Source organism: Oncorhynchus kisutch, linkage group LG1 (assembly GCF_002021735.2).
Source record: "Oncorhynchus kisutch isolate 150728-3 linkage group LG1, Okis_V2, whole genome shotgun sequence".
Taxonomy (NCBI): domain Eukaryota; kingdom Metazoa; phylum Chordata; class Actinopteri; order Salmoniformes; family Salmonidae; genus Oncorhynchus; species Oncorhynchus kisutch.
Genome location: NC_034174.2, coordinates 45,045,938 through 45,070,437, shown reverse-complemented (window position 1 = coordinate 45,070,437; position 24,500 = coordinate 45,045,938). Strand labels below are relative to the sequence as shown.

At 42.5% G+C, this 24,500-nt stretch overlaps 1 protein-coding gene across 7 annotated transcripts in view; it reads right to left on the bottom strand.

Annotated features, from left to right (window-relative positions):
* Positions 1 to 24,500, bottom strand: part of LOC109893096 (plasma membrane calcium-transporting ATPase 1-like) — a 133,537-nt gene that overhangs the window by 95,656 nt on the left and 13,381 nt on the right. For 6 of the 7 annotated variants that reach the window (XM_031825514.1, XM_020486169.2, XM_020486185.2 and 3 more), the window contains exon 3: positions 1,763 to 2,287. In XM_031825514.1, the coding sequence (XP_031681374.1) occupies positions 1,763 to 1,958 (196 nt within the window). In that variant the 5' untranslated portion in view covers positions 1,959 to 2,287. Of the gene's footprint in view, positions 1 to 1,762; positions 2,288 to 18,631; positions 18,710 to 24,500 lie in introns of those variants that run through there. The other variant, XM_031825507.1, reaches the window with a different exon arrangement.

The following is a 24,500-nucleotide window of genomic DNA, read 5'->3' as shown; positions in this document are numbered from 1 at the left end:
TTCTTGTCTCGTGAAAGAAAGAAAGTGAATCCACACACTAAATAGCGGCATTATGACAACAGTGATATGAGATGCCAGGCTTCTGAGGCCCATTTGCTTACAAAACAACCAGCAGAAAACCCATCTTGTTTTCTACTGAAATTAACCAGCCTTTCGTTATGTGTTTGAGTGGCTCCCCCCCTCAATCCACCCATCAGTCCACTGAAAACATAATTATGTTTCCTTCATTAAAAATAGTAATTTATTGTGCGGAGAACGGCGCTACAGCTGTCCCTTGATTACTAAATGGAATAGAGCAATGATCTATGAAGTCATTAGGGCTACAGTGTGGAACTAATTCCAACCCTGGAATGAACCGCAGAACCAAGGAGAGGAGAGGAGAGGAGAGGAGAGGAGAGGAGAGGAGAGGAGAGGAGAGGAGAGGAGAGGAGAGGAGAGGAGAGGAGAGGAGAGGAGAGGAGAGGAGAGGAGAGGAGAGGAGAGGAGAGGAGAGGAGAGGAGAGGAGAGGAGAGGAGAGGAGAGGAGAGGAGAGGAGAGGAGTTAGGAGGCGGGAGGGAGAGAGAAAGTAGCAGTGGCCATTTTCTACTCTCAACCCATAGTTGATCAGCTGTCAGATATCATGTGATTAATCTACTCTGAGTGATTCCAATCGTGTATGTACGTGTGTGCACGTGCGTAAATGTTCCGATGATAAATCAGAGTGCAAGTTGTTGGTGGCGAAAGATTATCTCCTTGTTTCTAAAGCCAGCCCGGGGATGGTTTGAAGGCCTGGTTAGCAAACGGTGTCGAACTCATTAGCAGTAGGCCCATTGCCACACCTGGATAGCATGTACAGGAGGGAGCAGTTAAAGGAATACTTCACTAGCTAAAGGCTTGCTGGGGACTGGGGAGTGCCTGTACAGTGAAATAGATACTGTATTGGGTTAAATGGTTAGCATTAGCAGGTCATTGAACTTGCACAGTCCATACTGGACGTATATTATACATATATGATGTACTTCAGCCTGTATTTTCAAAACTTTGCGTTGGAGACAGCAACGATGAAAATGTCCTACACACAGCATCACTTAACCTCTATAATTAACCCTTCACTCTCTGCTGCTCAAACGGATTTAAAAATCAGTCATGTCAGAGCAGTTTAGCCCTGGGACTCAGCACAACCAGCGGCCTAACTCTGGCCATGGGCCCTATTCATGGGGTACATGTTTCGTCACAATATTGTTTTGAATGTTCGAGTGAATTTTTTAGGGGTCATTTAAGAGGACATTCTTTCCACAATTTACCACAATTGCACATATGGAAGGTCACCTGATTTTAGCTAGCTAACTTGAGGCATTGCTAGCAATTGTTGACGAACTTTGCTAGCTAATGACAACATTGCCATCTGTCTAAAGTACATTTGACGACATGATAATGCTGGCAAAGTTGTTTCCAACTATCCATTTGAATACTTTCTCAATGTCATTGTATTTCCAGGCACTATTGTGTAATTTAGACTAAACCATATTTAGCCTCTGTCCAGAATGACTAGGCGCTTATCACTTTAGGGCACCACTACTGTGCCTCCGGTAGAGGGCGACTTGAGTAGATGTTCATAACAATGGCATGACATTACCAACAATGGCATGACGCGACCGAGTGACAGAGGTGCAACCTATGAATAAGGGTCAGATATATGATGACATCATCATTATAACATTAAGTAGGGCTAATGGGGTGATACAGTAATGTGTGAGTGTGTGTGTGTATAATGTCCCTTACCCTCGATGGGCGATGTCTTGAGCCTGCGGCAGACCCCCTGCACGTCTCCGTAGGAGTCGGCTATCTTGGTGACGGCCTCTCCACTCCTCAGCTCCATCAGCTCTCGGAGGTCCATCACCGTGATGCCAAAGTCCCCCTCCTGGTTGCCATCGGCAACAGAGTTCCCGGGAGGGTGGTCCGCCGTGTTGTTGGCCATTCTGTCGTAGTTGGATTGTTTTCCTCTTTACTGGCCTACTGTCTCTAAGATCACTGTGCGTGACAGTTGTAAACTAAGAACTGGCTCGTAGTGCGGAAATAGTTCAATAGTACAACAAGGAAGTCCAAGTCACCTAAGGGCTTCAACACCTAAGTCCTTACTTTGTGCAGACAGGAAATGTGGGTATTGTAGTAGTATTGAGTGGTGGTCTCTCTGCCAGGTGTGGGAGATTAACATCAGTGGACGAGCGTCTGGACCCGGAAGTGCATATATCTACCAAGGAAACAGTGGAGTCATGTTCCGTTGGCCACTTCTTCTGTTCCACAAAACTGCAGGAGAAAGAGACAAGAAAAAAAAAAGGTTTTAAAACATTGAAAAAGTCTAAATGAATATAAACCACAGGAATAACTTGCTATTGAGGATTTCTAGCAAATACTACATGATCACCACCACATAACCAGAAAAAAATTTAACCCTTAAATTATTGCAGGAACAGTATGGCAGTGGTTCCCCAAACTGTGGGGCGGGCGAGGGGGTGTCATTTGTCATTTAAGGAACTCAGCCCGGTAAGAAACAAAATTGTGCAACGCGCAAGGTGCATTTACGAAATTGGGTACGGCATCATCAGTTCCTCGTCGTGTTAGTTAATGCAGACCTTAGAGAGCGATGTAGAACTACTCAGATAGTGTCCAGATCAACCAGCCCATGTCAGCTAACGTTTTTATATCAAGTTGTTGTTGTTGCCCATTGTCATTTTTTGGGGTCACGCAAATACTACACGCATACACATTTGACACTGCAAAATGTACAGAATTGCAAGAAAAGTGGAGGAACTGAGATCAGAGAAGAAAATGCCAAAACGCTGAAGAGATTCTCAAAAGCAGAGAGCATGTGATTCTCTGAATTTGAAAGACAGCCATGCTTTGCATCGAGGTTGAACAATTCCTAACGACAGGCCATACAGTAGGACACATATTTAGGATAATCCGACTCTCACTTGACACACACAGACCCTTTGTTTGTATAAGATTAGCCGTCTCGCAGTAGATCCAACTGCTTGTCCCAAAACGACTGCTTTTCACATAGAATCCTAATTCCCCTATATGGAGGCAGAGGATAAAGACACCATGGGAATCACCATAGTGACCTGGTTCTATGACACCAGTGCTATAGAGTAGTTATCAGTGGTGTGTAGCTGTAGAGAGAGGAGCTATAATAGATTGTTAATATCTGCCATACAATACAAAGTCTAATACAGCAGTCTAATGCAGCGCTGTGTGTTGAAACTGACTGGAAGGAAGAGGACATTATGCTAATGTGAGATAACGCTCTGGACCACTCCTCTGAGCCAGTGTGTGTGTGTGTGTCCCACTCCTCTGGGCTCTCCATGACATACTAAACACCCCAAATGGAGGTCTGCCTTTGATGTGTGCTTATGTGATAAGAACTGATGTGCTGGAGTGTGACTCTCCAGATTTCCATTCTCTGTCTCACAGGCCAGAAATACACTCATGCACACGCACATCCACACCAGGGTTTCCGTTAGCCGGCAACAGCCGACTTTTGGCCGATAAAAATGATGAAAAGCTGATTAATAAAAATTGTCGGGCTGCCTCTTATACACGATTGCCTTACGTACATGCACCTGATGCTGAGGAGGGAGAGCGAGAGACGAGCCATGGCCTAAGTTACTGTTGATTGCGAAGATGGAGGCCATTTTCATTGAAGTAAAACGAAAGTTAGAGGGGGAAAAGTATGCCGATAGTGAAAGGGGGGGGGGGGTATTTATAATAAGAATTATTATTATTATTATTATTATTAATTATTATTATTATTATTATTATTATTGGCCTATTTATTCATCTAAACCAGTTGTTTAATATGCACAAAAAAAAGTGTTTGTTTCATTCGGTTTTCTCAATACGATCTGCCTTTTTAATTGTGTGCTCCGTATTTAGTTCACTATTGCTGTCATTTGTTGGATACGGTAAGCACTAGACTTTGTTGGTAATTGCTGCAATATAGCCTGTTCAAACCATTTGTGAATGTTTAAACCAGTTCACAAGTGTTTTATTTCATTCTGTTGGGCCATTTTCTTTGGCCAAATTAAGTTCCAACTGTAATATTGTGTTAGCCAAAATATAATATCCTGCTCTTATTTTGCCTATAAACAATGGCTTGACTTACTTTTGAAATTACCCAAATAAAGTTTAGAAACCTTTGTGAAGGTTTTGGTGTTGTGTGGCAGTGCGCACCAACTGACTCTGAGAGTTGAACTTGAGGTGAGGAAGAATGTTTTAGGCCTACCAGAGTGAATCCTATAAATTAACAATATAATGCTCATCATTAATTATGATAGAAAATTAACGAATTAGTCTCCTTGTGTACGCCTATATCATAGCAGACGCAGTAGCCCATCTGAAAGGCATGTCAGTGCAGCATTCTACCAGCTCTAGGTCTAACCTTTATATCTTTATTAAATATCGTACAGTGAATGCCTAAGCCTATAGGCATATGCATGCAACACCCTGGTGCGTTTAGTGCTCAAATCTCCAACAGCTGAATAATTATTGTTTTAGGAAAGTAAAAACCAATAATGCAAATGGGCAAGAAAGTTTTGCATAGGCTACGCACCGAAAACACAAGGAATAGTTTTTTAGAAATGTGTAATTAAGGTTGTTCTTAAGGACACGTAAATGTGGCTCATTTGGCCAACATCGCTCGTTTATTGATGGTGCTGGCTGCTTGGGTGGACGCCCTAATGGGTTACGCACCCCAATACATATTGATGACCGGGTCATTTTCTCAAAATGTCAGATAAATGTAAATATTCCCAGTCACTTGGCAAATTTTCCTAACAAAAACCCTGACACACACACACACACACACACACTATAATTAGCCTAGGAGCGGTTATTTTATATATGGGAAAGTGGTGTATGTGAGGTGGTTTGCTTGTGAGAACCTGCAGGAAGGCATTAACCTAGATTGGGTTAATATGCTCTTCTTTATACTCTGACATCTTCCCTGGAATTTGATATAAATATAAAACAAAGAGCACCGCACTGATTTAACCTCAGGCCTTTCACTGAAGCAGTTAGACAAAACAACCACCATGGCCATGTACTGCTCCTCAATGGAAGTTTCCACACACTTAGGTTGGAGTCATTAAAAAAAAAAACTTGTTTTTCAACCACTCCACAAAATCCTTGTTAGCAAACTATAGTTTTGGCAAGTCGGTTAGGACATCTAATTTTTCCAACAATTGTTTACAGACAGATTATTTCACTGTATCACAATTCCAGTGGGTCACAAGTTTACATGCACTAAGTTGACTGTGCCTTTAAATGCTTGGAAAATTCCAGAAATGTCATGGCTTTAGAAGCTTCTGATAGGCTAATTGACATCATTTGAGTCAATTGGAGGTGTACCTGTGGCTGTATTTCAAGGCCAACCTTCAAACTCAGTGCCTCGTTGCTTGGCATCATAGGGAAAAATCTAAAGAAATCAGCCAAGATCTCAGAAAAATATTGTAGACCTCCACAGGTCTGGTTCATGCTTGGGAGCAATTTCCAAAACACCTGAAGGTACCACGTTCATCAGTACAAACAGTATGCAAGTAAACACAATGGGACCACGCAGCCGTCATACCGCTCAGGAAGGAGACACGTTCTGTCTCCTAGAGATGAACGGACTTTGGTGTGAAAGGTGCAAATCGATCCCAGAACAGCAGCAAAGGACCTTGTGAAGATGCTGGAGGAAACAGGTACAAAAGTATCTATATCCATAGTAGAGGTCAACCGATTATGATTTTTCAACACCGATACCGATTATTGGAGGACCAAAAAAAGCTGATACCGATTAATCGGATGATTCTTATTTATATATAATAATAACAATTACACCAATACTGAATGAGCACTTATTTTAACTTAATATAACACATCAATTTAGTCTCAAATAAATAATGAAACGTGTTCAATTTGGTTTAAATAATGCAAAAACAAAGTGTTGGAGAAGAGTAAAAGTGCAATATGTGCCATGTAAAAAAGCTAACGTTTAAGTTCCTTGCTCAGAACATATGAAAGCTGGTGGTTCCTTTTAACATGAGTCTTCAATATTCCCAGGTAAGAAGTTTTAGGTTGTAGTATTTACAGGACTATTTCTCTCTATACCATTTGTATTTCATATACTTTTGACTATTGGATGTTCTAATAGGTACTTTAGTATTGCCAGCCTAATCTCGGGAGTTGATAGGCTTGAATTCATAAACAGCGCAATGCTTGAAGCACAGCAAAGAGCTGCTGGCAAATGCATGAAAGTGCTATTTGAATGAATGCTTACGAGCCTGCTGCTGCCTACCACCGCTCAGGTCAGACTGCTCTATCAAATAATAGACTTAATTATAATAACCCACAGAAATACGAGCCTTAGGTCATTAATATGGTCAAATCCGGAAACTATCATCTCGAAAACAAAAAGTTTATTCTTTCAGTGAAATACGAAACCGTTCCGTATTTTATCTAACGGGTGGCATCCCTAAGTCTAAATATCGCTGTTACATTGCACAACCTTCAATGTCATAATTATGTAAAATTCTGGAAAATTAATTACGGTCTTTGTTAGGAATAAATGGTCTTCACACAGTTCGCAACAAGCCAGGCGGCCCAAACTGCTGCATATACCATGACTCTGCTTGCACAGAACGCAAAAGTGAGAAAATGTCCCTAGTTAAAAGAAATTCATGTTAGCAGGCAATATTAACTAAATATGCAGATTTAAAAATATATACTTGTGTACTGATTTTAAGAAAAGGCATTGATGTTTATGGTTAGGTACACATTGGTGCAACGACGGTGCTTTTTTCGCGAATGCGCTTGTTAAATCACCCGTTTGGCGAAGTAGGCTGTGATTCAATGATAAATTAACAGGCACCACATAGGACAAGCTAGATAAACTAGCAATATCATCAACCATGTGTAGTTAACTAGTGATTATGTTAAGATTGATTGTTTTTTATAAGATAAGTTTAATGCTAGGTAGCACCTTACCTTGAGTGCAATGTAATCGGCCATAACTGGTGTCCAAAAATGCTGATTACCGATTGTTATGAAAACGTCCCTAATTAAAATCGGCCATTCCGATTAATCGGTCGACCTCTAATCCATAGTAAAACGAGTCCTATATCATCATAACCTGAAAGGCCGCTCATAAACAATGATTGTACTTTTTGGAGAAATGTCCTCTGGTCTGATGAAACAAAAACAAAAATAGAAATGTTTGGCCATAATGACCATCGTTATGTTTGGAGAAAAAGGGGGAGGCTTGCAAGCCGAAGAATACCATCCCAAACGTGAAGCACGGGGGGTGGCAGCATTATGTTGTGGGGGTGTTTTGCTGTAGGACGGACTGCCGCACTTCACAAAATAGATGGCATGAAAGGCTTGAAAATTATGTGGATATTCTGAAGCGACATCAGTCAGGAAGTTAAAGCTTGGTCGCAAAATGGGTCTTCCAAGCATACTTCCAAAGTTGTGGCAAAATGGCTTGAGGACAAAAAAGTCAAGGTATTGGAGTGGCCATCACAAAGCCCAGACCTCAATCCTATAGAAAATTTGTGGGCAGAACTGAAAAAGCGTGTTCAAGCAAGGAGGCCTACAAACCTGACTCAGTTACACCAGGTCTGTCAGGAGGAATGGCATTTTTACTCTGATTAAAATGTCAGGAATTGTGAAAAACAGAGTTTTAATGTATTTGGCTAAGGTGTAGGTAATCTTCCGACTTCAACAGTATATACAGCTTACCATTTAAAGTGAATGGCCATCTATATTGCTCCCCCAAAAAGTGTGTTCCGCTCTGTGTGTGTGTGTATGTGTATGTGTGTGTGTGTGTATGTGTGTGTGAGAGAGAGAGAGAGACTTTCCACAGAGGGGAAGTGACCTGTCCTCTAGAGTTTCAATGATGGTGTTTTCAGCAATGCTTCTGGACAAAAAGTTGGTAGACGCTGCTCGGGTCTACAAATGCATTAGCCTGATGTAACCAGTATGCATGTGTAAATGCCACATGAGATCAGTTTCCAAACAAAATCTATTGACTTTGTGAAATGTCAGCAGTCGCCTGGGGACCATTAAAGGGCCACTAAATGGCTCCCTAAATTAGGGGCCCAAACAGTGAAAGCTTTTAGACAACATACAGTACACTGCAATACACTATATATATATACACAAAAGTATGTGGATTAGTGGATTCAGCCATTTCAGCCACAGCCAATGCTGACAGGTGTATAAAATCGAGCACACAGCCATGCAATATCCACAGACAAACTTTGGCAGTAGAATGGCCTCACTGAAGAGTTTAGTGACATTCAATGTGGCACCATCATAGGATGCCAACTTTCCAACAAGTCAGTTCATCAAATTTATGCACTGCTAGAGCTGTCCCGTTCAACTGTAAGTGCTGTCACTGTGAAGTGGAAATGTCTAGGAGCAACAACGGCTTAGCCGCAAAGTGGCAGGCCACACAAGCTCACAGAACAGGACTGCCCAATGCTGAAATGTGTAGCGCGTAAAAATAGTCTGTCCTCGGTTGCAACACCACCGAGTTACAAACTGCCTCTGGAAGCAACTTCAGTACAAAAACAGTTAGTCGGGAGCTTCATAAAATGGGGTTTTCTTCCCAGAAGAGTGAAGGCTGTTATAGCAGCAAACGGGGGACCAACTCCATATTAATGCCCATGATTTTGGAATGAGATGTTCGATGAGTAGGTGTCCACATACACTACATGACCAAAAGTATGTCCCCAAGTCACCAGCCTCTCCCCTTCTCTCGCTCTATCCCCCTTTTGCTCCCTCTGTGTATTGTTCTCACCCTCACTCTTATCCTCCTCTGTGCCCCTCTTCATCTATCTCTTCCTCTCTACTTAGTTAACGTGGTCGTGAATACACGGTATGAAAAACAGCCGTAAGCATGACTTTTACCGACTTCTTCTCATTTCCCACGGTCACTTTGCTATAAACCACATTAACCATCCTCGATCCATCGCCAGACAGAATGAGCACCACCGCCACCAAAATGAACAACACAGATCTGTGACACGTCTCTATGGAGAAGAGATGTTTATTAATGTTGATGGGTGAGGATCTAGCTACCCGTTAAGACAAGCTAATCAACTGGCACGCTAATTTTACCAATAGTCATTTCATTAGTGAAATTAGCCCAAGCGCCGGAGCATCTCCAACACCAAGAAAATAACGCAGATGCCTCTGCTTGTTCCCTCATTATGCAAAACAGCGCGGTGATGTCATTAACACGGAATGCAGTAATTATAGCTATTGTGATGATACAATTAGGGAGAGAGGGGATGTGAGATGGAGAGATGAGGAATGAAAGAATGTGAAAAACAGGGACGAGGAGAATAATTCACTTGAATGCCGAAATGATGTGGGGGGGGGGGGGGGGGGGTACCCTCATTCTCGTAACATGACCTGATTAAATACATCCAAGCTATGGCCTATGCCACAGCGATGGGAGAGAGAGAGGGTAGAGAAAAGAAAAGACAGAGAGACAGAATACCTTAGAGAAGTAGACGATAACATGGAAGAGAGCAGAGTATGGAATAGCCAAAGAAAAGGCTGTGTGCGTCCAGCTACTACTAGCTGAGGGATTCCCTCTGAGTAAAGGAAGTGAGAGCAGCACAAATACAAGGCATGTGGCCAACTACCTACACTTCCTTATTCACAAACACACAGCATACAGCAGAGCACAGGGAGGTTCTGTTTTAACAGCGTGGCTGGGTATTTGACTAACTCCACACACACACACACACACACACACACACACACCACTCCACCCTGATCTGCTACCAGGCCTGTTGTCAAGTAACTCACCACTTACACTGTAATCATCACTAGATACTACTCAGAATACACCGCCAAGCTACTGAAGAGCCCCACTTTCTCAACTCTGGCATGGAATGATGTAGCGAGGGAGAGATCAAGAGAGAGCGAGAGAGAGAGAGGAATGTGAGAGAAAAATGAGGATATAAAAACAGAGGGGGTGGAGGAGGAATGATATGCATATACTGTAGAGAGGGAAATGAGCTAGATGAAAAAGGAGAGCAGTAAAACAAGGAGGCACATGTAGAAAGGCAGATCGAACAAAAGGGAGCGAGGTAGAGTAGAACGAGAGGTAGAGTAGAACGAGAAATATGGATAACCCACTAGAGCAATAACGTTGCTACATGTGTCTCATTAAATTACAGTCCTCATTACTGTGTTGTCCTTCTAAATTGCTATTAACAATGGACCATTGAAGTCTGTTTTTTTACTCAAATCTATCTGTACCATCATTTATTTTGACAAATGCCTTTGTTTGATTTGGCAATGTATGGGTTTTCATGCCAATAAATATGTTTTAATTGAATTCAAATTGAGGGAGAGTAGAAAAATCTAGTAGATTTCTATGAGAAGGGCAGACAGAGGTAAAGTTAGAAATATAGGTAAAGTAGATGACATGTTAAAGAGAGGGAAGACAGCAGGTGATTGTAGCTTTAACGGTTCAAAAGATAGCGCCACATTTGAAGGAAGAAAACTGAAACCGCTCTGTTTATTACAACCGCGGCTAACGGAGGTTACCGACGTAACCCCGGTTCTGTGAACCAGCACGCTTTATTTTATTTCAGAGTTTCTTTCGCAACCCCATTTTCAAATCAGGTGGCCCCACATGGGGTCGCTATCACCAGTTTGGGAAATGCTGCTCTACTGGCTCAAAGACCATGAGGCTACATGACAGCCTATGCTAGGAACAAAACCTGCTCTCCCTCATTCTCTTTTTCACTCTCCTTTCCCTTCTACCCCGCTCTCTTTGCCTCTTTCTCCCTGTCCCTCTGGGGAGTGTCCCAAATGGCACCCTATGCCTTATATAGTGGGCTCTGGTCATTAGTACTACACAGGGAATAGGGTGCCATTTGGGACTCAGCCAATGACTCCATATAAGCTTTGTCATTCTGGACAGAGCACTCTACTGTTTATCTGCTTACTATCGGCCAGCTGATGAAATTAGTGACCACGGTACCTCAGGCTAGATCAGTGTGTGTGTGTGAGCGTGTGCGTGCACAGAAATATAGCAAACCAGGAACAAATTGTCTTACGACTATTAGAGCAAACAGCTACTACAGTAGATACCCAAAGTGTACACGCAGTATTACTACAGTAGATACCCAAAGTGTACACGCAGTATTACTACAGTACTGGAGATATAAATAATTATACAATACGCAGTGTGTGGTAAGTGAATGTTAAGCGTGTAAATTCCCAGTTACACACTGCTACTCCCATTCCACTATTCTCTCACTTCTCTTCCTCTAGTACTAGGCCACTTCAATACAACGTACTGTGAAGAGTGGCAGCAGCATTTACCAGCGAATAAGTGAACAAGGTAAATCCATTCGAACACTGACCTTCCATTCCAGCCCTTTACTTGACAACAAGAGGACATTGACAGGACATGGCTGCCTGGTTTAAATGGTAGCATGTTATTTAAGGCATCATAACCCCGCTAGAGAGAGAGAGAGAAAAAAAAGAAAAGAAGTAGAGATAGAAAATGTCTGGAAGAAAAAAAGCTTGACATCTCATTCATACTAAACTGTTAAGCGTCTAGTAGGCATTAAAAAGTGCAGGATCAAATTTAGAGAGTTTTCAAAATCAGACTTTTCATGATTAGTAGAAGAAATCACAGATATACCGTCATGAACTGGCATCAAATTATAGTTAAGAGCACTCTATCCTGTATCTAGAACAGAAAACAGACAGAAAACAAATAAGGGAGAAAAGTGGAGTGCAGCAACAACAGCAACCTCGGAGCAGCTCTTCAGTTGCTGGGTTGGTGATGGAGAGAGGGTCAGTGTATTTTTTGGGGGCCTCCTATGTCCACACACTTGTGTGTGGAACCGGTATTTATTTTTCATATTTTAGTCGTTTAGCAGAAGTTCTTGCTCAAGGACACGTCGGCAGATTTTTCACCTAGTCCGCTCAGGGATTTGAGCTAGTAACCTTTCAGTTACTGGCCCAACACTCTTAACTGCTAGGCTACCTGCTGCCTAGTCTAACAAATTCTAAATGGCACTAACAGTTTGCAAATTAGTTTAAGTGGAAAATAGAGGGGACACATTTATTCCAAAACTGCAGCTCGTTGTTGGAACAATCAACCAGTCCATTTTGAATTGTTGCTAAAACTGTCGTCACTTGGCAAGGAATGTGGCTTGTGTATCCCATCAGTTTTTAACAGGCACTTATACCTGTAGGCCTAACGGGAGCTTGTACGCGCACTCACGGTCGTAACGCAACTGAGTGAGCCATGGAGGGAATTTAGGGAGAAGAACTGTGTGATGTTTGGCAATGGATTCTTTTCTGTTGTGCCCCACAAATCCACATGTCAAATAAAATGTACGTGGTCTGCAAGAACATTTCACTTGCCTGCTCAGGCATCCACAAACCACATTCCCCAAAATTGTTTTAGTGTTTTTACATTTAAAATGTATTTATTTATTTTGAAATCTCTGGTAAAAAAAAAATTGTATATATATTTTTTTTTAACAATCGAGCTTTGGCGTCCTTCCGAGTACTCGAACACTCATGTCCATCCCTACACCCTCCGTTCATCCATCAGCAGTCAGGGTATTCAACAGGTGGGGATGGAAAAACAGATTGGCTGGAGGCGAAACAGATCAAACACTGGTAAACAAATTAGGGAGGAAAGGGAGATGGGGAAGGAGAGGTTAGTGACACAGGTGAAAGATGAAGAGCTGGGTTTGTATTCTAATGGAGGTAGAAAGTAGAGCGCAGAGATGAAGAGAAGAGAGGGGGAAAGAGAACAAGAGGAGAGAATAAGGTTCAGTTGGTAGGAGGCAGAACTCCTCACCTCTATCATTCTCTTGGCCCTCAACTTCTCCCTCCTCACCCCTCTCCTCCCTGCCCTTTCCCAATCATCCCTCCTTGCCTCCTCTCTTCCTGCCTCTGCAGACACACCTGCCTTGCATACTAAAGCACGGACTGCGTCTCTCCCTCTCCTTCCCTCCCTGCAGAGCAGACACGCAACCCCCCACTCACAGACTGCACCAAACCCCACCTCCCCCCCTGCCACTAAGAAAACGTGGCTGTGGCCACACCCTAGACAGTGGGGAACTTGCCCAGTCGCACCCAGCAACAGCTCAAAAATCAGCTTTACAGTTCCAGCACCACATGCTATAGCTGGCTGATCGCTTACGGCCCTATACTGCCTACTAATGACTCATACATCCCATGTGATGTAAAGTGTAAGCACACGCACGCTGCCAACACTTGCTCCACCCACACCCAGTATGGTGCACACACACACACAGGTTCATATAATAAACGGTCTTAACATATAACACTCCATAGGGAAATCAGGTCCTTCTCAAAGAAGGAGCTTCAGTTCAACTGTGCTTACTCTCACTACAACACCACACAATCTCAGAATACACCATCTCAGAGTAAGAGAGTACGAGAGTACGAGAGAGAGAAGCATTGAAGTGTGTTATTCAATAAGCTAATGTTTTGCATTCAAACACACTGTCCACTCCCCTATTTTTTTTAGATACGAGTCAATATAAAAACCTAGATGATAATATCCAGCAAATCACAGCTAAACAAACATTATCTTAGCATGTGGTCTGTGTTTGTATATGCAGTGTTGTGCTGCCTCGGTTCTAACGAGCTGACCATTTGCTGGTGTTTACCAATGAAAAAGCTGCAACAGGACAGAGTACACACACCAACATCTCTCCCCCTCCGCCTCTCTCCCCCTCCCTCCCTCGTTCCACTGTTGCAGTGGCAGAAAGATAAAGCAGGAATGAAGGAGACCACACCCTATCTGCAGTCACATGACCTGCCTGGAGGAGGAAATCCCTTACTGCAGAGAGAGGTAGAGAGAGAGAGACAGAAGAGAGAGAAGAAACTGAAAAAGACAGAGACGGACGGGATTTTTCTTTTACAGAGAGAGAGAGAGAGAGAGAGAGTGAAAATATATTAACCATGTAAGTAGAGAGACAACAAGTGGAGTCAGGCAGCGAATAAGAGGCAAAGAATGAAAAGGGGGAAAACATGAAGAGAGAGGGCGAGGGTTGGTGGCGAGGCAACTCTCCCTCTTCTCCTCAGACACGTTGAACTCATTTGTGTTCTCAAACATGCAGTGAGCAGAGCCATAGCTGGCCAGCCCAAATCACAAAGACACCTCCCAACTCTTCTCCTCTAATCCTCCTCTCCTTCTCATCCCTCTCTCCCGCTGTGTGTGTCTGGTAGGCGCCTGGCCCTAAGGTATGAACAAGACATAACATCAGCGAAGACAGTGGCACACACCCCAACACCCCAGACTATATAAGGACACAACTACAATAAGAAACTACACACACACATACAGCTCTATATAAGGACTCAACTACAATAAGAAACTGAATACACGCACGCACACAGCACTATATAAGGACTCAGCTACAACAAGAACCTACACACACACACACACACGTCCATATAAGGAGCTGACAACAGTCAAATGGAAATCACAAAAAACATGCAAACATATTTTACATGTTGATCCATTAGCAGATGCTTCCCATAGCAACTTACACTCAGTTCTTTCAACTAAGGCAGGTAAGACAACCACAGATCATTCATTGCATGTAAAACATTCCAAAGAAAATCTGCTATTAAAAAAAACACACACGTTCAAACATGTAACCTGGTTACAAAAAAAAAACGAATCCGTTATGTTACCCTGTAAATGTAATCAGTTACCTTACCAGAAAAAATATTATTGTCAGATTACAGATACTTTTGAAAAAGTAGATGATTTCTTCTTGGATTACTTTTAAAATCATAAAGGATGCTTCTGAAAGAAATACATTATGACACCTGGATTACCTGAACTCAGTAATGTAATCAATGACATTCAATTCAGCATTGAAAAAAGGCACAAGTTTAAGTTCGTTCCACCACGCTCAGGTGGAACAAACAGAGACCACTATGAAGACACGCCAAATACGTTTGATGGATCCGTTTTGTCTTCTTCAGAAAGAAGAAACAGAAAGTAATCTGATTACATTACTGAGTTCAGGTAATCCAAAAGTTGTTTCTGATTACAATTTTGGACAGGTAATTAGTAACTAACATTTAGAAAGTAACCTACCCAACCCCACACAGCTTTACATAACGACCTCCTGTACAGCTCCTCAATGCCAGAAGGTTTTGACCATTTTCCTCCACTCGGAGTGTATCTGAGATATAGTACACTAAATAAATAGCTGGAGACACAGACAGACAGCACCACCTGAGTCACCGGAGGACAGATGGAGTGGATCAGAACACGGAGGCTCGATCTGGGACGGGCTCTGGAAGGCATGTTGGCACACAGACAAACACAACGACATGCCAGGGTGCCCACAGAACTAGGATGACTATTACATGAATGTACCAGTGGCATTAGAAAATCCAAGTACAGAGCAAGTTACTTCACAGTAAAAAAATCTAATAAAATAAACTATTTTCCGGTGATCTGTATTCTTTCTCCGTGTGTGATCAGTGGTTCCCTTTTCCATCCACTGCGAGACCCAGGGATCTCTAACCCTCACACTGGTCAGAGCCAGAGTCACATCTCCAGGGCAACCCTCATTGATAAAGAGCAAAGAACACACACACACACACACACACACACACATACACACCACTACTTATCTCCTACTCCAGGGTCTTCCTGCTGCTGGGATTACATTGGGGTCTCACAAGCACATAGTCAGGTATAGACAGTGGACAAAAACACTATTTACGGCCTCTCCCTCTTTCAACCTTAGCAAATATTAATGAATTTAGAGGAATTAATAGTTTCCACCCTGACACTTTATATTAGAGATTCTTCAAAGTAGATACCCTTTATCTTGACAACAGCTTTGCACACTCTAGGCATTCTCTCAACCAGCGTCATGAGGAAGTCATGAATCAGGGCTTCATGGTCAAATTGCTGCAAAGCAACCACTACGAAAGGACACCAATAATAAGAAGAGACTTGCTTGGGCCAAGAAACACAAGCAAATGGACATTAAACCACTGGAATATCTGTCCTTTGGTCTGATGAGTCCAAATTTTTGGTTCCAACTGCCATGTCATTGTGAGATGCAGAGTAGGTGAACGGATGATCTCTGCATGTGTGGTTCCCACCGTGAAGCATGGACGAGGAGGTGCGATTGTGTGGGGGTGCATTGCTGGTGACGCTGTCATGATTTATTTAGAATTCAAGGCACACTTAACCAGCATGGCTACCACAGCATTCTGCAGCGATACAACATCCCATCTGGTTTGTGCTTAGTGGGACTATCATTTGTTTTTCAACAGGACAATGACCCAAAACAGACTTCCAGTCTGTGTAAGGGCTATATGACCAAGAAGGAGAGTGATGCATCAGATGACCTGGCCTCCACAATCACCCAACCTCAACCCAGTTGAGATGGTTTGGGATGAGTTGGACTGCAGAGTGAAGAAAAAGCAGCCAACAAGTGCTCAGCATATGTGGGAAATCCAAGACGGTTGGAAAAGCATTCCTCATGAAGCTGGTTGAGAGAATGCCAAGAGTGTGCAAAGCTGTCATCAAGGAAAAGGGTGGCTACTTTGAAGAAACTCAAATATAAAATATATTTTGATTTGTTCAACACTTTGTTGGTTACTACATGAATCAATGTGTTATTTCATAGTTGATGTCTTCACTATTCTTCTACAATGTAGAAAATAGTAAAAAATTAAGAAAGACCCTTGAATGAGTCGGTGTCCAAACTTTTGACTGGCACTGTAGAAGTCTACTTTTAACAACTGCTACTGAACATTTTACTAAAACACATTTACTTGAAGAGTACAGACGTACATTTTGGCAACAGAATGACAGTAAAATCTCCAAGTTTACGTGACCATGTATTCCAAAAACAACGTTAAACATCTACTCTAAATAAAGATTCAAAAGATGTCTGCGGAAAGACTGGGGTGTCAGTTATGATTATGACACCTTGACTTTGGGAAAAATATTTACAGTAAGTGAAGTGGATCAACACTTGGTAACAGAATGACATCATGGGTTCTCGATCCCTTTCCAGAAATGATTAGTTATGAATGTAATTTTATTAATGGAGGTGTATCCTGAATATGTACACAAAAAAGGTAGACAAATATAATATCCTCCTTTGCATGTTTGGGTATTATTCTACAAACTGGTTACTATTCTAATGAGCTCCGCCCCCAAACAAAACCACATTTGGTATAGTAAAGTAGTGTAATATTCAGTACAGTCATGTATATTACATCTCTACTATCCTTTATTATACTGTATTATCCCTTTCTATACTCTACTCTGTCGTATCCCTTTCTTTACTCTACTGTCGTATCCCTTTCTTTACTCTACTGTAGTATCCCTTTCTTTACTCTACTGTCGTATCCCTTTCTTTACTCTACTGTCGTATCCCTTTCTTTACTCTACTGTAGTATCCCTTTCTTTACTCTACTGTCGTATCCCTTTCTTTACTCTACTGTCGTATCCCTTTCTTTACTCTACTGTCGTATCCCTTTCTTTACTCTACTGTCGTATCCCTTTCTTTACTCTACTGTCGTATCCCTTTCTTTACTCTACTTTACTGTGCTCTAATGCCACTGCGGTTGGTGACTATGATTTCCTGTAGTGGCCAATTAAATTGCAGTCATTCTGTTACTGATCTGTCACTGTTACCAATTTGGTAACATCGTGACATGTTTTAGTCACTTAATAATTCATAAACAAAATTGCTATCCATAAAAAAAATCTTAAAGATATGTGGGTTTTTTGGTAACAGAATGACAAGACACTAGGCAATATTTGTTAAAAACTTACAGAAGGAAAATCATTTCTGCAAATCTAAATATAAAAGCTTATATTAGTTGTCAGGGGCCATTTCTTCAACATGAGTGTGTTTTGATGTAGTCCTAATAGCGTTTAAAGACTCTCCATCTGTGTGACCAGAAATCAAAGCCTTTGCTTTTTATTTTTTTAAGATGGAAAATAGTCATTTCCCAAAAACAGACTCTTAGCTTTCAATTGACACAAAATGTGATATGCTCCTATAAAGTCGTATTGGTGCTCTTGGGGCTTTTAAGAGGAAATGACCCGTCTCTCTGTGTGTCCAGGTCTGGAATGTCACCACACTGATCTGGGAGGGCGGGTCTGAAGCAGAGACATGATCACACCCCTGCCCCTCCCACCCCACACCACCACACACAGGCAGGCATGAAGACACAAGCATTCTCACAGACATGCATACACATGCACACTCACACAAACATACAGGCTTGTAAGTAGGCATAGGCTTGCACACAAGCACCAAATGGAAATTCCAAAAAGATGCACGCACACACTATAGTTTCATGCATTAAGCTCATTCTTGGCATTCCTGTCCCGTACTCCATTCCTCCCTCTTGCCGACTTACTCTGGGTGGACGGTGGAATCACATTCCTCAGTCTGAATATAAAACTACACACCGTGTGTTTTCTAAAAGCTTGTAAAGAGAGATTATCGAGGAAACATTTGGCTAAAGCAGGACTCTCTCCTCCCTCTCAAATGCTTCCTCCTTCCATCTTTCCCCTCTACCTACCTTTTTGGTTCCTTATTTCTGTCGTTCCCTCCCTCCTCCCTCTTTCACTGAACAGAACAATGAGCTGTATGTGTGCCCAAGCACTCTGAGCCACTCCCAGGGGTGCGTGGGCTCTGGTTCCATTTAGAAATTATTCCATGCTGTCAGCTACTAAATGAGAGGGCCCGCTCAGAGAAGAGGGAACGAGACAGAGTGAACGAGTAGCGAGAGCGCGGGGGGGGGGAAGGAATATAGCGAATACGTTCGAGACAAGAGGCAAGGAGACTGAGCTAAAATTGTTTGAGGAGAGAAGAACGATAGACAGAGGGAGGGGGAGAGAAAAAGGGGGAGAGTGTAAGAGCGAGAAGAGGAAGGGACCTGGTGAGTAAGCACGAGACATGGAAAGAGAAGAGGAGACAGCTAAAAAATATTTGAGGGAAGAAGAACGATAGAAGAGAGAGAGAGGGGAAGAGAGAGCGAGCGAGAGGGAGGGACATGGTGAGTAAGCACGAGACACATGGAAAGAGACAAGAGGAGAGACTGAGCTAAAAATGTTTGAAGGAAGAAGAAGAATCGAAGAGAGAGGGGAAGAGATAGAGGGAAGATGAAGGGCGAGGGGACATGGTGAGTAAGAATGATACACATGGAAAGAGAGGGCAGAAAGAGAGAGAATTGACTCATGCAGAGACCAAAGGACAAAGAAACAAAACTAACCAGAGAAACAGCAGTGTACATGAAAGAAAGTGAAGAAAAGGTGGATATGTTACATGTTGCCATAGTGATGGTGAGTCCATGGACAATTGCCAAAAGCCAGTCCCTTGTACTAGTAGCCAAATACACAGACAGTCTCATCTCTAGCTGATCCTGTTGGTTTTGGCCCAGGCTCATCTTAAACTCTTTAGAATGTGAATCTGGTCCCTCTATCCCATAAAAAGAAGGGTTGTTGAAACCTCAACTCACAGAGCAACCAAACCTAGCTCTAAAAACAACATCCAACCATCTCTCCGAGTTGGTGAAAGCTCGAGAAAAAAGCAAATTCCTGCAACAGGCATTTAAGCAAATTCAGGTAAAAGGCTTTTTTTTTAACATTGAAGGACAAGTTGTGTTAACTCTACTTGGGTTGTGGTTGGAGTTGACACGAATACACACATATGATAAATTGTGCCTGTGTAACTTTTCCATCTCACATGGGAATGTTGCCACTGATCATGGTTGACTGCTGTCATTGAATTAAAGTCCTTACTCTTGGCAGCTCTACGCTATGTGCGCGCATGTGATCAGTGTGATTGTGTGTGTGTGTGTGTATACACTTGTTAGTGGGAATTGACTGCACTGACAGATGACTTAGGCTTCCATTGCAGCCAGCCAATCAACACGAGGTTGACATTCAGAGATGAGCGCAGGCGAACAGAGAGGTACTACAAACACACCTCAACCAACCAATTAGCCACTTTGTTTTCATTATGCATGTTACTTGAATAAACATTTTTTACCCTGTAATTCATCAGGATTCTTTTTTTTGTGTGTGTAAATCTCTATTTATTTGTTTATCTGCCTTAGGTACATTTTGGTTGTATGGTTTGTGTTATGAATAGTTGAAAGGTGGTGACTTACGTATTAAACATCTTGTTTTATATTTTCTTGAGTGCAAATACAAAAAAACTATATGAACACACACGGTTTTGCAGTAGCATAGACATAGCTGTGTAGGAGTGGACGCTCACGTCACATCAGCACAAAAACCTTTTACTGTACAGGGGCCTATAAACCCCCTTCAGACTAGGAACCCTTGTTGACCCCACTGGCCAGAAGAAGTCCCTTCAAGCCAGGCTTGACCAGGAAAAGGCCCCAATCAAGCCTGCTATCTTTATCCAGGGCTATAGAACATATTAGAGAGACAAACCAGAAGAGCCCCAGCTGGAATGCTTTTTCCTGTGAGTGTATGGTGTATGGTATTCTGTGAGTGTATGGTGTATGGTATTCTGTGAGTGTATGGTGTATGGTATTCTGTGAGTGTATGGTGTATGGTATTCTGTGAGTGTATGGTGTATGGTTTCCTGTGAGTGTATGGTTTCCTGTGAGTGTATGGTGTATGGTTTCCTGTGAGTGTATGGTGTATGGTTTCCTGTGAGTGTATGGTGTATGGTTTCCTGTGAGTGTATGGTGTATGGTTTCCTGTGAGTGTATGGTGTATGGTTTCCTGTGAGTGTATGGTGTATGGTTTCCTGTGAGTGTATGGTGTATGGTTTCCTGTGAGTGTATGGTGTATGGTTTCCTGTGAGTGTATGGTGTTCTGTGAGTGTATGGTACACACAGAACATTCTATGGACACTTATGGACCAATTCTTAATTTCTCCAATTGGCACAAACATACCAACCCTAGGAGAGGCTTAACATGGCTTTCTCCCCCTTTCAGAGCTTGAACCAAATCAGCAGGGTCAGATGGTTTGGCGGGACATTTTCAACCTTCCCCTCAATATGGAGGAAGAAAAGATCAGCGGAAAACGGTTCACACTTTCGTTCCAGTGAATGTTTTGGCTGTCAGATGGTGACTGTCAAGACGACTTCTAGACGAACTACCGAAAAAGGACTTCCTCTTGCGAGTTGTCATTTTCCCCATTGAAGCCGAGCTAAGGATTCCAGATTACCAGCTTGCATCGGACTGATCCCGTCAAGAGCTCAGTCAGAAGGTCAACTCTAGCGTTCCTCACCAAACCTCTACTTCGGACCGGTTTGCCTTGCACAGCCCAGGACCACCTGGTGTCAGAGCGCAACATCCGAAGACCCCCATTCTATCTATTGACTGTAACTACAACTAAATTGGCCTTTCTCTCCCCAGCATTGGCATGAGGTGTAATGTGTAGCTCTTTAGGTTAACGTTAAAGCAGCAATAATCAGTAGAAATCTAAGGGATGGGGCTGGAGAAATGTAACCACTCTCAAATGCAAGGACTGACCATACATGATATCAAAATTTTAGTTTCAACCATGTTTTGAGGCTTTATAGTGTTTGTTTACAAAACAAGCTTATATTTTGGGGTCTGATGGGGTATAACAGTTGAACTAAGCTCATGAGGCATTTAAAAAGTTAACAATCTTCAAGAATCTATGGAAGCATATTTTTTTTAAATATTTTATGTATTTAAACTTTATTTTTCTTGGCAAGTCAGTTAAGAACAACATTTTTATTTACAATGACAGCCTACACCAGCCAAACTCGGATGACGCTGGGCCAATTGTGCACCGTCCTATGGTACTCCCAATCACGGCCGGTTATGATACAGCCTGGATCCGAACCAGGGTGTCTGTAGTGACGCCTCTCACACTGAGATGCAGTGCCTTTGACCGCTGCGCCACTCGGGTGCCCAAAAAAGGATATAGCAACTTCTGATTGGAACAGGATAATTTAAACATTAGAACTGAACCATTACTTGCCCTTTTAAGTTCGTCCCTCCATTCACAGAAATATAGGAAATAATCTTTCACAGTATGCACCCGCGTGACCTGTTAAGTATAGTGGAGTGTGTAAATGTCGGTCTATCCAAATTGAGAATATCATCTAACAATTTGCTGGAATATATTTTTTTTTATTCATACATTCCCTGTATCGATCATATGCCATTATCATTCATCCTGTAGCCATTGATTCATTTTATCTGTTGTTTTCTGATACAAAACAAGCTTTAGAAAACATACGAATTCATGAATGTGATACTAGGCTCATCAATATACCTTCAGATAAATAAATTATTAATAATATCCCTATTTTTCGTTCTAAGTGTCATTGTTAAGGTCACTTATAAGCCAGGTCTTCATGTACAATTTATTTTCCAATAAACGGACTGGTTCCCAGATTTATAGCATTTATTAATTTGTCATTAGAGATACATTTCTTTATTTATAGTAATAACTTGACCAATATCTCTTACAGCTGGGGATGTCCAAGCTATTGCAACACCTACAGATGTAGGATCTTAATTTGATCACTCTTTTGCTGCACAGAAGGAAAAGCAAACTTGTAGTGTATTCAAGGTTTAAAAAGGCTTCTAAAAAGTTTGTAAATTCCACTTAAAAATGTCAGACTTGATTTTCCCTAAAGAGAAATGTACTAACCCCTACAAAAGAAATGCCCATTCATTATAATTCACATAATTAATTTCCTGTTGCTGGGGGATTATTTCCCTGCTGTATAAAACTGGCTCAAATTAAGATCCTAGATCTGTATCAATGAATAGTTACACCTCCATGAATGAACCAAGTCATTCCACTCTCAGCACTCTTACCTATAGGGGACTTTGAAGGGGACTCCTTTGAAGTGCATATCAACATCTGTGCTCTATAAAGCCTTCTCAATCAGCGCCCATGGCTAATGAGAACCAGAGGGCTCACAGGGAGGGGGAAAAAACCTTTGATTTAGACCAGGTTTAGACCAGGCCTCAGATGAGTTAGCTGGTAGCTGACCTCCAGTGGGCTGAGCCTACATCCAGGCTGGATGAAGAGATACTGTCACCTGGTTCAGATAAGCGCCTGATCAGATGTGGAGGTATCCCCAGGTACAGATGAGCTTGTGTTGGCCTGAACACCCATGTACAGGAAAGACAGGGCCTCTAAACTGATGCGATTTAAAGGGAAGCCCTTTCTGGTGAACATTGAAACAGTCCATGTAAGCCTGTAGCTCTGCAGTAGTCTGTCGTTGGAGCTATAGGACATGTCTTAAACAAGCTCAGGCGAAGCGTCGCTGACTGCTTGTCCTCTGTGTGTGTGTGTGTGTGTGTGTGTATATGTGTGCGGACCAAGCTCAGAGAGGTCTACTTTAGCACCAGCGGATCCTTGTTCTCCTAATTGCGACATGTCTTGGCCGTTAGTGCTAGCAGGCCGTGGTTACGCTAGCAGTCTCAGAGGATATGCTAATCTCTTAATTAGAATCGCTCAGAAGAGCTTTCAACAGTCTTCCACTCTCCCTCTCCTCCCCCGCTCCCTTACTCCCATTCTCCCCACTTCAACACCACCATCTCTCATCTAGTGTCCTCTCTGCGCCCCTGTTTTCCCTTTGAATCTCCTTTCCATCTACCCTCCTCAGCTTCCTCTCTCCCCTCCATCACCCCTTTCCTAACCTGTCCCCCCTTCATCTCTTGCTGTCTAGGCCAGCCAGGTCGCCCGTGATACAAGTCAGTATTCGACTGACTGATTAGCTAATCCTATCCCAATCCTTAACCCTTACCTTAACCATTCCGAGTTAATGCCTAACCTCAAGAATTCGGAGGGAATGCCTAAACTTAACTTTAAAACACCACAACCTTAACAATTTGACATTTGAGAAACATGGATGTACATCTAATTCTGAAGTGAGACAGAGCCGGTAGGTCTAGGCACTGGCTACAGAGACTGACAATGAAAAACTAAAACCAACAGGTGGTTAGATGACAGTGTGTAATTATGCTAATTACAAAGCATGAAGGCTGCTAAGTAAACATCTGACATGATATTGCAAAAACCAAAGTTGAAGCTCTCATTTCCCAAGCGCTCTGTGGGAGAAATAGAGACGGCCCTTTAGCGACCAATGCCTAATTCTCCATCCCCCCCTCCCCCCTCCCTCATAGCACCTCTCGCGGAAAGTTCCACACACAATACCTCAAGGAGATTGGGCGGGGAGAGAGAAAATGGGTGGCTGAGGTAAAGGAGAGTGTATAAATCCCCTGAATTGGAAAAAAAGTGTGTGTGTCGGGGGGGTGACGGCTACAGCAGTGATTATTAGATAGCACAGAAGGTCCCTCAGATAAAGGCCAGTCATATCATCCCTCTCTCTCCATCACTCTCTCCCTCCCCCCTCCCTTCCTTCTCCCTCTCACACACAGATACATCTAACTGCATCAATTGACAGAGAGAGGGAG